Raw genomic sequence first — 16711 nt, forward strand, 5'->3', positions numbered from 1 at the left:
CCATGTCAGATATTCTCCTCAAGGAAAATTTATTTAAATACAAATTGCGTATGACTGATTCACACTGAAGTATAATTTAATGCTACATAAACCCATATATTCTATTTCAACTTACTTGTTTTTGTCAACATAAAAGGGAAAAATACACCATGAAATTATTAGCAAAGCACAGTTTTTTTAGGTTCTAAATTAGAAAGTTGTAGCACCTCAATGTAATGCTTTGGTTATGGTGGAGTTTAAGAAATCAAGCACCAAGAGAATGCATTGCCATGAATTATTAGTATCATAGCAGACAGTTTAACATGAGATTTTCTGGCAGGAGATGACTTTCATCGTGAGCTGCAGTCTTGAAATAGTCCATGAAAGTTACATGACCTGCAGACATATGTGACTCATGCCATGCATCACCCTGTACAGTACTTCGTTTGCTCAGAAAGCTATATTCTACTCAAAACATTTCTTGTTACCTTTGTCTCCTATTCCCTGCCCCACGAGTTGTATACAACATTAGCACTTTATACTGATCATTATTCTTTTGGAATAGTTATGTACCAGTTGTGCATATAATTATTTGTAATAAAAGTTATTGCTGTCTCTTGTAAGAGATTATATATAGTTATTGAAGATATTATATTTAGCAATTTCTTGTCTTAAGATGAGGTTGTTCCTGAATGATATTATCCCACATTCAGTAGAAGGTTGTTTCAGTCTGTGTAATAGGATAAATAGCATTTTACTCAGTCTCAGTCTTCAAATCTTTCTCGGGTATAAACATTCCATGCAGGTCCAGATGCATTTCTACATCTACTGTGGCTCGGCCCAATTCTTTGAATGTTTTAGCATCCAAGAAAAGTAGGAAGGGTGCTTTCTTTGGATCAGACATCACAACACAGGTCAGGACAATGCCTGTGACATACAAAGGAAGAATTAGAAACACATACTAGTAACACCAAACAGAAAAGATGACAGTCTCAGGAAACGGTTCTTGTTTCCTAAGGATTTTAGGACACAAACTGAGAGTGCTTACTAGATCAAGAAGCCTACTGAGAATGCTAAGGAACTAATGAATGCTTCCCTGCCGTGTTTTTGTCTGGTCTGCCTGCAGTTCATTCGGAAGGGAAAAAGCAAACCAACACCGAATTGTGTGCCTGGCAGCTTTGGGACTCATCCTTTCCATTTGCCATTTGCCTTTGCAAGGAGTCACCTGAGAACAGAACTGGATCGAGATTACGATACTTGCAGTGTCACTTCACCTTCTTATCTGTAACAACACTGACTTCCCACAGCTTCAGCTGCTCCAAACTGTTGATAAATCCAGCTCTGAGTAGCTCTCTGGAAAGTCCTAAGCATCAGTTTTATTGTTTATGGCTACCTTGGGACATGACACAAGCTGATTTTGGTCTGTTGTTGCTTTGTTTTTTGTCTGCAGGAGTAAAATGGCTGGTCCTAATTTTAATCTCACAGTGGAAGCATCAGCCCAGCTTTCTTGACTAAGAACAATGAAACTTGTATGATTTAATGCAAAACTCATGTAAACCCAGCTTTCAGAACATTGTCATTATTTTACCATCATCCTCTTCTCTTGCATCAGGGCTGGGAACAAAAACGGGCTCAGAAGGCCAACAGTGGTCCTCTCCCCAGTGGAGCATTTCCTTTGTCTGGATATTAAATTTTACAATCTAAATTGTGTGACCAGAAAAGAAAAATGTCAGTGACCCAGACAGTGGTTTATTCCAAAGGTACAGCATGAACAGACTGCTGGCATGGGGGACCAATGCTGAGAGTTAAGGAGCAACACAGCATGTGTCATCACAAGAAGGAAACACCTGAAATATGTTAAACTTTGGAGTCACATTTAGTGGCTGCATAATCACACAATGTCCTTTTAATTTCATTTCATTAGATTACAACTGCACCTTTCATTTATGGGCATTAAGTATTTTACAAATACTAACAGATTGTGAGAGAACCTTCATTATAACTAATGCCCTCGCTATACAGAGGAAGAGTCCAAGGCCCAGAACATTGAAGTGACTTGCGCCAAATCACTGTGATTCTGTAGTAAAGCAGGAAACAGGATTTAAACCTTCTGTTTTCTAATCCTGTGAATTATTTTCCTTTTATTGTAACCTCAATATTTCTCAAGGCCTTCTATTGTTAAGTAGGGTATATATGCCAGAACAAAGGCTATTAATAGTGATGTGTAAAGATTAAAGCAATGTGGCAAGAATTCCACACAGATACTGGTATTTACTGAAAGAACAGTGTACAGATTTTCATCTCATTAATGGCTCAGGTGCCTGACCAAACAGATCACCAGTGGGCAAATGCATAGCATTTTCAGTTCAATTCTATTAAGGCCCTTTCTCTGCCCATACAGATGCAGTTATATTCTTTTCCCCTTTGACCTTTACTCGAAAAATATGTTTACACAAAAATGAAACTCTTCAAATTACTGCAGGAAGAATTTGGAAGAATTCTCCCTTCTAACCAAGATGACAGCAGTTTCGCTGACAAACTTTACCTGAGGGTTACACATGGTTGTTATGCCTGCATTCATTCAAGAGCAACTGATGTGAAAAAAAAAATCTTCTAACAGCATTTTTTATTTTATTTAAGACAGGCAGGGCTTATTTACACTGGAAATCACAAACTTGCAGATATGTTTGACCTACTGTCAGATGTGCTGCAATAAATTTTCTTGCATCATGCAGAAATCCAGCTTTATTTTTTAATCAGTTGTGATAATTATATACCAGACCAACAGTGAACTCAATTTATGGTGCCTTGTAGTCACAGAGCAAGAATTAAAAAGAGTGAGTTTGTCTGTAGAATACTCTCACCTTCAACTATTAACACCTTTCATCTCAATCTATTTGTACTCTAGGCTGCCTCCTGAAAAGTTAGTATCATGCATACACAAACGAAGCATTTGCTACCCTCTCATGCAAAACTAGCTAGCAAAAGGTAAAGCTTTCTGAAAAATGAGATATTGTTTTAATGTTTTTAATTTGCAATAACTTTTTAAGTTGCAATAACTTATTTTTTCAGTTAGGTTTCCAAAAGGGAGAAAATATTACAGATATATGTCTGTCTAGTACTTCTTTTTCCTACTGTCTCCTTTGTAGCTCTTGGCACGTTACAGAAGTTCACCCCAATTTAGCAGAAAAGTGAGGGTCTCAGTAACTATTGTGTTCAAAAGACTTTGTGGAAATATGAAGCTGGATAAAGAAGCCTGAGTTTATGAATACCTTATGAGGGAAATGGTACAACATGAGCTTACCCTTGTAAGAATTTAAGCATTTCATGTTTCTTTGCATGTGAATGACCCACCAACGGGAAAAGTTTTTACAGAAACGTACACTACTGAATACTCGAGAATCCAATCTCAAGTCACATCTGTAAGAAAGCATTTCTTCTGCTGCCTATGGAGCTACATATTTGTAACAGCTGATAATAATGTTCCAGATTTTCAACTAGTAAAATGAAGATATATTGTTTGCATAATTTCGCCCAGCGAGGCTCTTTTAATCATACAGGTAAGGTAATATATGTCCAACTGTTCATCTCCCTGCTTTCAAGTGCTGAAGTTTACGAACGTATTACCCAACTGCAGTGCCATCATTTAGAAGTTTTAACTTGATGTTGAAAAAAAAGATTTCAGTTTCTGGCCTCAGAACCACACGCTTTGAATTTGCATGTAAGAATGCAGATTAGGCTATATTTTTGGCCAAACTAGTAAAGCGTGGTCTACTTATAACTGCTTAAAATTGATTTGTGTCCCATAAATACAGTTTCTGACTTTGTAAATGTTAATTATACCTTTGTAGGAACTGGACTCCACTGGACTTCCGTTGCAAAGATGCACTTGTATTTTTTGCCATTATAGTCATAGTTGATGCGAGGCAGTTCTATCCCTGGGGAAAATAAAATTCAAGACTTAGGAGCAAGAGAAGAAAAATAACTGAAATGTACATTTACATATGCCAATGTGCAGGAAGTTTTGCCCTGTGAAACACCTTGACAGTATTAAAAACAGCTGTTGCATAGATTCTGTATGTCTGAATTGATAAAAAGCTGAAGATGGATGTTAACACAACATTATTAAGCCAGGGTTGTTAGTTCAAAAATGGCAATTTTTCATTCTTAGAGATTAATTATACTGGAACTTATAAGGGTTTTGTTTTGTTTTTCCTTTCGCCACAAATACATGAGATGTGAACATCTGAGATATAATTGGAGGCTACCATTCTAAGAAATTACATTCACTTTAGGTAAATATATACTCTTTACATATTCCTGTTATTATCCCCTGAAAAAAAGTTTAAAAATCCACTTTCAAAGGCAATCTTTAAAATATACAGCAATAACTGAAGTTATTATTTATAACAGACCTATTTAACTAAAATTAGTCTTGTAACAGGTAGATTTGCAAGCCGTATTAATAGTTGTAAGATTAGGCTTGGGATCCTATATTAACATAAAACTGATGTAACTTCAGGCATTTAAAGGATTTCACTCGTGATACATATATATCTGTGAGGTTCAGGGTCATATATTACTGGATAGACCCACAGGAGGGAAACAAAGAAGAGAAAGATGTTGTCAATATCTACACTAAACATATTAATTAAAAGTTTCGTTTCTCTTAGCTTTATAAAGATCTTACTTATATGAACAGCTATTAGGCATTATTAGAATGCACCTCTGTGTGCATAAGAGAATATATTTGAGATCTGTGTAATGGATATGTCTCACCTTCACATAGTATTTCAGGCTGGCAATAGATGCTGCCATCTTTCTCTTTTACAGCAGTTGCGGTAGAGGGAAGTGTGACTAAATTAGAACCTACTTCAGCATCCTGAAAGAGACATATGCTGAAAAAGTAATGTGTCTCCAAGAGCATGCTTCTAATTTAGATCTTTCATCAGGTTTGATATTAATATAGACAATTTTGGGATTAAACAAATAATGCAGATTCAGGAAGTTCCTTCTTATGGCGTTTATCTTGTATCATTAGATTCTCACTTTTTCATTACAAATCATGTTATACTCTGAGGGTTTTAATATATCGTAGAGTAATCATTTTGAATCACACTGAGCCTTTAGAAAGGTTTAGATAGCCATGGCTATGTTCCAGAAGCACAATAAATGGATTACTTAGTTTATGAATTTAATTAATGAAGATGGGTTTCAAGGAATTAGGTATCAAATTCCCACTAAAGGTCACCAAGGTTAGGATTTTTTCCGCCTGCTATAAAGCAAGTGCAAAAATAGGTGTAATGCACTCTTGTTTTTAATATGCTATTGCTGAAGTCTTAAGATTGCAGGGTAGTTTGGATAGCTGGTGTGATCCAACACATTCTTTGTCATTGCTGCTTAATTCTTTGTGAAGCATGAACAAAGCAGCAAGATTTTACAATGCAGAAAGAAAAAGTATTATCCATTCCAAATGTATCAGGCAGAAACTTGCCCAAGTTGCTGGGCAGTATAAAATCTTCCCTGCAAACAATGATGTAAAATGATGTTTTAAATTAAGCTGAAAGATAAAATCTTTCTTCTTCCTGGTAAATCTCACACTTAAATGAAATCTTCTAATTTTATTAAAACCATTGCAACAGTTGGGAGCATGTGTATATTATATATAGGCTTCCAGTAAAGGGGAAGAAACAGATTGTGCGAAACCTTATGCACGCCCTTCCAGTCAACAGCCATGTTGATTTAGCTGCTCGTATTTGATAGCATTTTACAAATAATCTCACTGGTAAGGAAATTACATATGCTCAATGGCCCTGTATCCATAATGGATGGTGTCAGAACCTAGATCCATGTAACTGTATGACCAGCTGCTCATCACCATTTCTCACAATCCATACACAAAACAGAACTGCACACTTTGTGTATATGTTATTTTTAAAGAATCAGAAATTTGCATATAAAGGCTTGCAACTAATAATTCACCCATTATTCATACTGATGTATTTTAAAATTCTGATCAAAGAACAGATTAAAAAGCCATTTTCTTTCTACCTTGTCATACTGCAGAGGAACAACGAATCGTTTGCAGGTTGGTATGGAGGTAAGCTTGCTGCTCTCTTTGAAGTCTTTACGCAGGTTTTTTAAATAGAACATATCATATAAGCTATTGTCTGTATAAGCAATAATATCAAAAATTATGTGGCCATCCTCTTCATAACCATTTATGTGGTGAAAAAGCACCATAGCATCGGTATAAAACTTGGTGGATACTTCTTTTTTAGTCTTCTTGTCTACAAAGTGAAACCAAGTCTGAAAGATAGGAAACATTATTTCAAACTGTTAATGATTAGCAAATAGTTATTTAGGAAACTGTTTTCTAATGGTAGCCATCAACATGCTAATGTATTGCCTGTTTCTACTGAAGCATATTAAGAACTCAGGATTTGCTTCTAGGAGATGAGAGGTTCAAACCTAAAGACCTGAAAAAAGGAGTAAAAAGAGCGGGGAAGGGCTTTAAACACATTTTACTGTTGCAAATTACTATTTGGGCTAGGCTAAGGATTGAAGTTTTCCAGTAAAACCTGGAAAATCCCCTGCTCTTATTTGAAGTTAAATAAGTCTGCCTTAAGAGCCTCTGTAGTGCTCTGTGCTGGTGCCCTCTACCCTGGCATGCCCCACTTATTGATGGCCAGAGCATGTGGAAATAAAGTCCTCAGAAAACAGGTTTTTTCCTCAGTTGTCACAGTGAAAGACTCTCCTTTTGTTCAATGCAGGCTTTTCCACCAGTCTCGCTCTCCTATCTGATGCAGTGGATCTAGAGCAGATCTCATCCACAATATACAGTATTTTGTTTGGACCAGGAGCAACTGTATGTGTAAGAGATGCTAATGCAGTTTTGAATTTCTCTGCTAGCACACAATATTTCTAACAATGCCAAACTATCCTCTTTCTCAAGCACTTCAGCATCAGATATTTATTTGTGATATTTCTGGAGATGGGAGATAGTATTCAAAAAATACAGCTTCTTAAAAAAAATGTGCAACATGAAAGTCAAGGGTTGAAAAAAAATGAGGCGTTACTGAAATTAATGAACCAGATAAAAACAGAACAGTGTGGAAGAGGTCACTGGCTTGGCTGACTCCATTGCTCAGCATTAGGAAAAATACCTTATCTTCCTTATGAAAGGAAAGGCAGGAAGCCCAGCTCACACCTCGGATGTAAGCAGTTGCCATTTTGACAATATCCAGTCTGAATGGCTGCTCTATGAAGACAATGTAATTTTCTGTGATTCCAAAGCTGTGGTAGTAGCTTGGGTGGAGCAGAGAGCGAGAAGGGATGGAGCATACCACTTCCAGATGTTTAAAACAAGATTTCTTCTTCTCTTTTTCTGAACATAAAAGATAAAAAAAATTATTTATAATAAATTCCAATCCAATCTTGTGCTTGGATTTCTCCCATGTATGAAGTAGGAAAGAACAGGTTCCTCTCAGTTGTATTTGCATTTTCCTGTTAATAAAAGTGGTTTATTTCCTCCTGCAGAATTAACATAGAAGTTTGCATCTGAGCGAAGCAACAGAGTAATACACAATGCCAGATCCATTTAGACAGAGCCCCCTCATCTTAGTATTTGATTCCACTGGTTACTGTCTTCAGAAGTTCCAGCATAGAAGAGAAAGATGTTCAATGAAATTGGCAGCTTTACAAGGGGGTTCAAATGCCGCCATGTTTTTGAACTTCAAAGGAGATGTTTCTGTTTGATCTATACTGACTTCATCTGAGCCCCAACTGGAAACTGCAAAGTTATCTTTCAGCTGTGGAAGCCCCTTGATTGTTCAACCAAGAGGACAGACGTCACATTACCAGATGATTTTAAACAACAACACACAACAATAGATTGTCTTGAAGGAAAAAGAGCAAGTGATTTGCTCTGTGAACCAAGGACAGTATTTCAGCAAGGCCTAGTGTAGGCCAGGTTAGGGAGGAATTAACCCTATATTAGGTACTATCAGGTATTATGCTTCCTATAATCATAGTATCAGCATTTTAAGAGCATTTTCATTTATGAAGAAAAATAAAATTTACAGCTTCAAATTATATATACTGCCTGATAGATAAAATTGTTTCTCTTCATCTCCCTCTACACATCCGAATACAGGGAATGGAAATTCTTCTAAAAGAGTTAGTTCACTCTAGTAATATTCAAAGCAGCATTCTTCTTAAAGCAAATTCTTCTAAAAGCAAGGTTCTTCATACTGGAATACCCTGTTTACACAGTGTTCAAGATGAACCTTTGTAATAGCACACGCCCAGACAGGCTAAGCAGTTAACATTAAGTTCACAAGAAGTTAAAATTAAGAACATTAATGCCATCAGTTTCTAGAAGAGCTGTATCACCACCCCTTAACCTCAGAAGGAAAGAAATTACTAACAAGTTTCCAGAAAATACTGATAAAAGACATATTTTACCTGGCACAGAGGGAGGAATCTTAAACAGAATGTATTTTGTCTTCCCTTTATCAGCTATTGAAGTACCCATGTTGAGAATATTTCCAGCACTGTCATAGTGCGGGTGAGAAGTTGCGATATTTACAGCTACGTATTTGCTGTAGTCAACCTGGAAAATGATACAAAAGGAGATTTTAGAGATGTGTGAGAGAATTCAAATTCATCTCAGCTACCACCACAAATTCACCAGCTTCTTAGAACTGCAGCCTTTTATTGGTACTCCGTTTTCAAAGGCCTTGAATTGTAAACAGATAAGCCAAATGACTTATATAGGCACTCAAACGATTTCCTAATTCAAGGCTAAAACAAGTTACAGAATCTGAATTACATTCATCTCTCCCTTGCAGCCACGTAACACAATGGGAGGATTGGCTAAAGAAGTTACTCTGCAAATGTCCATTTCATCCTGAAAGCAGTTTATTTAATAGGGCTGTGAGTCTAGCAATCTTCTGGAGCAAAAAGATTTCTATTTGATTTAAAGCTTGGAATGGTACTGAAACAGTATTGCATGATAGAGAAAATTCATTGTGTATTTCAATGTCAATAATTAAGTAATATCTTGCATAAGGTACTTGAAAAGCAGCCATATAACTGACCTACTGAGCTGTTAATTATGTAGATCACTGGATAACTATGGGCGCTTAATAATGGATGATGTGTGGTATTATTCCTGCAACCTGGCTAGATTACGTACAAGTGAAATTGCTCAAAGCCCAGCATTTACAAAACTACCTGGGATTTCATTTTGAACTAATGAGTTCTTAAAAGATCTGGTATCTTCACTATTTCACTTTACCATGATGTCAAAAGTAAGGGAAAAGTAGAGGAAAAGTTTTCCAGTTTTGTGTCCTGCACATGTTAAAGGCTCCTTATGAGTCGGCCTGAAACTTTATTATTTAGCAGATAAGGAACCAGAACGACAGACAGTCTTTTATACCTTCTCTAATGTCTCCAGAGTCTGCGGATTAATTTTCCTGATGAAGTTAGTCTCACTGACAGCGTAAAAATCATCCCCAGTTTTCATAATGTTGATCAGGCAGTTGTCTGTGAACTCAGGAATGGTGTGAGACAAATACGAGAACGCCCTGTGCGGAGGGAAATTTCATATCGGTTCATTAGAGCAGCAGAAGCCGTACTAGCTTTTACCCCGTGCACAGCAGAAGTCACCTGAGCAGCGCGGGCTGTGCACAGCAGCAGGGTCACGGAGCTGGGTCTGTCTGTCCCCTGCTGTGCCCTGTTCTGGCCGCTCCTACACTGCTTCAGGGGAAAGGGTGGAAAAGTGGAGGAGCTGGACTTCGACACCCTTGGCTTGGGCGAGGGGTATGGACATGGGTGCAACCCATTTCCCATACACAAATGGGCATCCAGGTCCAGTCCTACCACCAGCTGTACCGTAGGCACTGGTTTATCGGGACAGGCTAATTACAGGCTCTCCTGTACACACCTTGTGAGACCTTGTTTCAGCCTAAAAGCTGGTAAAAGCTGGTAGGTTTTTCAGGCTATGCCTTTGTAAAATAGATGGATTCATATACTCCCTGATGGAATATTTTTGTTCCCGGTGTTATCCTGTACCACAATTATGATTTCAAAGAAGATCAAACTTCACATGTGGACTTGACAGTTTTCCTTATTAGTGTTGGACTTTATCACATTCACTTGAAGCCAATACAAATTTGCTTATATCCCTTTTGAACTTAAAATGCCAGTGTGCTGGAAGAGGGAAGAAAAGCATCTTATCTCAGGGTAAAAACGTACACCAAATCAACTACTTTGCAATAGCTATCCATACCTATGCTCTTACCAAATATCAAATTCAAGATCATTAGAGGTGGTCCATCCAGGAAGAAGGGATGGGTAAGCTATTTGCCTTTGTCAGGGAATATACACAGCCAATTTTACAAGACAGGTAATAACATCATGGCTTACACCTTGCCTCTCATGTACAGCCTATCATTCTTTCGAAAGCAGCTATTGCAGACATCCCAAGTGGTTCTGATTGTGCACATAAGGTTAGCTCAGGCCCATGGGTGCAGTCCTTCAAAGCACTGCACGTGACTCTGGAAACAATGGAAATTTTTTATCACTTTCTTTTCTTCTGTAAAAATGGTCTTTAATACAGAAGGTTTTCTATTCTTTTTAAAGTGATTGATGCTTTTCTTCTTTTTGTTGAATAAACTTTGCATTAATTCCTTCCCCATCTCTTCATCTTTTCCTTTCTTGCTGCTTCTCCCCTTACAGAGTATCATTTTTATAAACTTCTGTGAAACACTTGAAAAAGAAAATATTTGGTTTCTCAAAATTACACAAATATCTACTTGCAGAGGTGAAAAAAACAGCCAATATTGCTGATAAAATTAATTTCAAACATTTGCCCTAGAATAACCCACAGATAATACAGGGCTGGATATATCTCTTGGCCTTTTCAATATTTATCAATTGTAAATTTACAAAACAAGTTTTGTATTTGTAAATATGTATTAAGGGTAAACAGAAAGACATCTATGCTGGAGAGAGAAGTAGATAGAAGAATGGTGTTTGAAAAAGCATCTCTTACTTGGCAAATATGTTTTTGCATGGATCTGGATAAGCCATAGTTCCAAACTCAGACACCACAATTCGCTTGGCTTCTATGTTGCAGTTGTATGTGTCACTTCGGAGATACTTACTTCTATAGTAAACTTCACCTGACAAAGGTCAAACAGGTTTCAATCACATTTCATACTGAGTTCTTTAGAAAATTAGCACAGGTAAAGTCAGAGAAAGAGTTTCTCAAGCAGATGTTCTTTAGCTAAGAAAAGGTTGCAATGAAACCAGAAAAGTCGCCAACTCCCTGTTTTGGAAGTCTTTTTCTGCTCCCTAAGGAACGTTCTTGTGGGTGCTGAGATAGGTAACAGTTTGTCTGGCTTCCTTGATTCCCAACACATTTGGACAATACTGGGGGACTGGGGAGAGGAAAGGAGGGATTTGGATAAGCCCTTCCAGTAAACCAAAACAATCTGTGTAAAAATGATTAATTCTGCATCACTGTGTGGGTGGTGATAAATCTCCTGTACTGGCAAAATTTGGTTATGAGAGAGTAACAAATTGCTTGAAGGAATCAGTATCTATCCTTACCAATTTAATGGACCACTGCACTTGAACTAACTGAGCTCTGTTTGCTTCAGGTAAGTAAAATACACTGGCAATTAAAAAATTTCTTTTAAAAACATTTTAAAATTCTAATTTAAAAAAATTCTTTATAGGCTCTTTTGTTGGGGATGTAGAGCTGGGCAGGCAAGGAGATCCTGCAGTTACATTAAATGTCTCTGATCACAGAAATGGAAACTAAAAAATAAACACTAGGAATGGAGGATGTCAGGAGTGAAACCCAATTCTTTTAGAGATACAAACATTTTGCAGCAAGAATCTAGGTATAAAAGATCCTGCCTTACACTAAAACAGCTGAACTGATTAAAAAAACTTTAACTGAAACCAAAAAAGAAATTGTTTTGGATAGAGGTGCTGCCTGCTTTCCTTCACTAAGGATGACAAGTAGGAGGACTGCTTGTAGGGGTGTCAAGTATACATAAGTGAGGTTTGATTTTTGAAGTGACACAGTGGCCCAGTTTCTCTCCTGGCAGCTGTTATAGCTGCAACCAAATCCCAAAAGGGGAATGTTAGTCTTCCCTGAAACTAGGTTGTTCATCCACAACAGAAAAACCTCCGGATATTACAGTACTTTTTGTTGATCCAGTTTGAAACAATGGAGGTTTTCTTGCTCTGGGTGGAAGGCGAAGGCTGCCCTGCAGTGACCTGCTCAGAGCTGGTTGCAGGCTATCCTGCAGCGGGGACAATATTGAACTTTGGCATTCTGCAAAAAAGGACAACATAATCTATCTTTGATAACAGCCCTGCAGCGATACTCCTGCTACTGCTGTGAAGAGCGAGGTGTGAGTGTATGTTGGGAGAGCCTTTCCCCAAAGGGGTTACCACCCCAGCAGGCATGCCACTCTGCAGATGAAACCTGCAGCATTCTAACGCTAATCAAACTCAAAATAGAATTAGCAACATGAGGCACCAAGGTTTGGGTTGTTCAGCTTTTTTTAATCTGATGTGCAGCAACTTACCATTTTTAAATGTAAAGCTATGCAGCAGAGCCAAGCCATCAAACCAATGGTTATACTTAGTGTCCCCTATTGTGTGCATCCCTGGGCCATTCCGGAGAAGTATCCCTTGCAACCAAGTGGGCAACCGACCTATAAACAAAAAGGAGATTCCAGTATCCATTCATTTAGGTGAGGGGCTTGTTACAGGACAGTTCTCCTAAGGGCATAAGCTTCATATAGCCAGACAGACTATGGGTGTGTCAAGATGTGTAATAGCATATAATTATGTTGAAGTTTGGGTTACCTAAAATATGATCTGCTCAGAAATGTGGCATTGGTAATGTTCTGCATTAATATTGCTGTATGAGATTACTATAAGAAGATGAGATTGCTGGAATGTAATTTGCTAAATATCAGGAAGTAAATAAAGTTGGACCTTTCTTTCCTGCACTCAGATTTTGAAGTGACGCATTTAAACTCTTTTACTCATGCCAGGAAAAGCTAGAGCTTATCAGAAAGAAACATATTTTATAGGTTATATGACTTGCCTTGGCCTCCCATACATCAATTTAAACTTCAGGCTAAATGAATTCCAGTAAGACTTTCATTAATTAAATTACACAGCATAATATAGTGTCATTTTGGGAGTGCTTTCGTGACACTAGCCATAATGTTAGTGTTTTGAACACAAATAAAGGGTAGGTATATTATACTGAAAATATGTAAGTACTGTTGAGGTTTGAATAAGAAATGTTCCTCATGAAATCCTTGCAGGAAATACATTACCTGCCATTTGACACACAGAATAACAAAAGATAAAGAATGTTATACGGGTTAAAGAGCTGAACAAAAGTGCTATCAGATATTAAATTAAAAGCTTCACTTGCTTCTTTGTGTGTATGTCTCCTGAGGGAACATTTAAGATCACGTACTGCTTTTCCATGCTATTCCTGCACTAAACATTATCTCTGCATAAAAAGCTATTCAGAACTTTTAGTTCTCCTTATCATTCAGTTTGTGACCCTATGTTGAATATGTTGACACACTTTCTTATTAGCACTTCCTTTACAACAGGTAGAAATGTCCTCTTACAGAAGTATTCCATTTTGTCAAAGCTGATGCAGTTGCTGAGAGGTGAACAAGTTTAGTCTGCTTATATGCCTAAAATAAAAGTGTTTCTCTTCATTGCCACTTCCCTTTCTACAGTTTTCTGTTATTTGACAATAGAAGACTGTAGGCTCTGCTATTTCTCCGATGCTATAGGCAACTGCAGTGTAGTGAGTGTAGTCTTCTGTGCTCCTACCATCCTACTGATGCCATTTATGTTTGTAAATCTGTGAAATGAGCATGGGCTGCCACAAACCTTTTGCTAACACTGAGCTGGGGCTGACTGCATGCGGTCTTGCTGCAACCAGTCCTTCTTTCCCTGTGGTGAAAATGTAATACTCCTGCTGCATATGAGGTCTTGTGGGATTTTGACCCAGTAAAACTATCTTCTGCTTTGGGGCCCATCATTCAAGACAAGTAGATATTTCTGCAATTCAGTGAACATCTTGCAGCTCCTAGGGCGAAAAATTTTGCTCAGAGATTATTCCTCTATATCAGAATAATGGTGCTCAAAAAGTTCCAGAACAGGCCAATAAAATGATTTTGCTGGAAGAAATAAAAGGTGGGAAAAGGTGGAGAAAGTGGATCTTCTTCTTAAGGCACTGTGGACTTGATGCAGCTTCTGAAACTTCTGGTGTGATGCAGTGTGATTTCTGGCATAATTCCAGTATGAAAAGCATGGAGCGAAGGATCATCTAGTGAGGTTTTTAGATGAACGTTCATCTTAGTGGGAATTAAGAGTTTCTTTAAATCAGACTGGGTACCAATCAGCATCCTAAACTGCTTAAATAGCTTTAAAAATCTGGACCTTGCATCTTTTTTGCATCAGGCTTTTATCTGAAGTGGAAACAATGATACTTTCCTGTACCACGTGAGGACACAAAAGTGACAGGGTAAAATTCCAAATATTTGGAAGTTTGTTAACTATCATAGCAACAGAGTTTTATACAATGACATGGCTGTACAACGCATAGGAGAGCATGGTTTAAATTACAGCTGACATGAGAAGTACAGAGTCATATTTACAGTGTGCATATTAATTAACAAGGAGACAAAATACTGGCAGAGCTCAGGGCTAGCAAAATATTTCTTTATAGTTTTCCTAATTGGTAAATACTGAATCATCATTGCCAATGAAGGAATATTTCGTATGCATGATTTTGTTTACTGAAATATGCAGTCTTTGTTCAAAGAAACCATTGCATAATACAGATCAGGTCTGCTAAATGGTTTCATTGCAAACAACTTCAAATGTTTCAGTAATAAGTTTTTATCTTGAGAAAAAAAAACTTGAAAGGCATAAACCCACTGTAAATTATAACAAAGCACTTTGTCTGACTTGAAATAAAATCTTTTCCAACTCAGCTGCCAAACTGAACAACAACAACAAAGTCATGCAAGTTTTGTCAACTTTTTAGTGTTGCATTTGGGAAGTGACTTTAAAATTGGTATTAGATGCCTACCATTTCGTGAACTACATATAACAAACAATGCAGCGTATATTTACTAAATAGGGGCCCTCAGCAACAAACCTCCCCTGTAGCTATAGTAAAAAAAACCCCTTCTGTAAAGTAAAAAAAAAAGCAGTAAAAATAATAGACTGATCAAGTGTTCCTTCCTAGAGACCCTCTTTAAACTATCTCACTGAAGGATACTACGCAGTTTTTACTGGGTTAACTTCTGAACTCTCTTTTTAACAGTACACAGTGGCATCCATTACTGCTGCTTTTCAACACTGAAATACTGTTGTTGAATAGTCCCAATTTTAGCGACTCTCTCCAGGAGGCAAGGAAGAGCGTGAGCAGGCAGGGAGGGTAGGGAAGGGTTACAGAGAAGAGAAACTGAAAGCCTGAGCGGAGCTATGGGGGAGGGGAGTCACCAGATCAAATACTGAGATTTCACCCCTCTCCACTGATTTCAGTGAATCCTGTTCAAACAGACTTTCTGGAAGAGTACACAGAAATGTCCATCGAGTGAGAAAAATCCCACAGTTGGGGCACGAATATTATCTGAGATCAGTCCTTTAAACACAATTCCCTTACGTTTCTTGCTTTCTCAGTTTCCGCTTTCAGTGTTGTCTTGGGTCAACAAGTGTTTCAGTGTTTACGTATTTGAAAACACCAAAGTAACCGCACGTATTAGAACAGATTTTCTTTCACTTACCTTGCACCTCAGCTTTTATGGGTTCTGGATGTTCTTCTTTATTTCTGCCAAATATCGTCTCCATTTCGCATGTAATAAACAATTTCTATGTCCTCTACCCCGCTGTTCCCGCAGCTGTTGTGGTCCCCTCCTGTCTGGGCTTAAGAACTGCTTTTTCCTGTTATGTATAAAGATAAGGTCAAAGTGCAATGCGAGCTAGTGGCTGGTGGCTTATAGATTGACAATTTATAATAGCTGATCTTTAGTCCCTACCACATACACTATAATTCTTACACATTCTCATTAAAATTAACTCTTTCACTGATTCAAAGGGGAAGTAAGAAAAACTTAATTCACCTGTTTGCTTCTTATGAACCTATCTGAAGCAGCCAGCCATGCCCTGGGAGTCAGGCAGAATGACTCTGAAACATCACCTTCAGCATGTCAGATAAAATTTAAGGCACTGCCTAGGGGTGCTTGCCCCATTTGGCAGGTAGGAGAGAAAAAGAAAAGAAAACTCTACTCACTGTCCTGAGTTTGACTCTTTGGGAGTGACATTTCAGAGCAGGGTGTCATCCTTTTCTTTCCATTCTGTGAAATTTAAACTGTGCTGTTTTATTAGTAAACAAAATATCATCACTGAACACTCATCTGCTCTATTTCTTCATATACAAGCTCTTCCAGAGTGAACTGAGCAGCACATCTTTGAATTAAATATCTTTTCACAAATAATCACTATAACACATTCCCCCTTATGTGACCTGAATCCACTCCATGAAAGTATGGCAGGAATCATTAAAAATTAGGGGGATTTTTAATTTTATGCTTTTGTTTCTTGATAAGGTACTTAACCGAGTTCAATGTTGCTAATTTTAAAATCCTCTGGGGAAATA

The 16711-nt window shown here is 37.7% G+C and overlaps 1 protein-coding gene across 1 annotated transcript; it reads right to left on the reverse strand.

The window, feature by feature from the left end:
- BCO1 (beta-carotene oxygenase 1) lies at positions 1 to 16003 on the reverse strand. Its single transcript, XM_075101302.1, has 11 exons — positions 15840 to 16003; positions 12591 to 12719; positions 11039 to 11168; positions 9422 to 9569; positions 8446 to 8593; positions 7146 to 7366; positions 6031 to 6288; positions 4759 to 4861; positions 3823 to 3917; positions 1568 to 1679; positions 1 to 906 (listed from the first exon to the last, which is right to left on the reverse strand). Exons 1-11 carry the CDS (start codon positions 15901 to 15903, stop codon positions 734 to 736), a joined length of 1581 nt encoding a protein of 526 aa, XP_074957403.1. The 5' UTR covers positions 15904 to 16003; the 3' UTR covers positions 1 to 733.
- Positions 16004 to 16711: the final 708 nt, after the last annotated feature.

This window comes from Phalacrocorax aristotelis, chromosome 8, assembly GCF_949628215.1.
Source record: "Phalacrocorax aristotelis chromosome 8, bGulAri2.1, whole genome shotgun sequence".
Classification (NCBI taxonomy): Eukaryota; Metazoa; Chordata; class Aves; order Suliformes; family Phalacrocoracidae; genus Phalacrocorax; species Phalacrocorax aristotelis.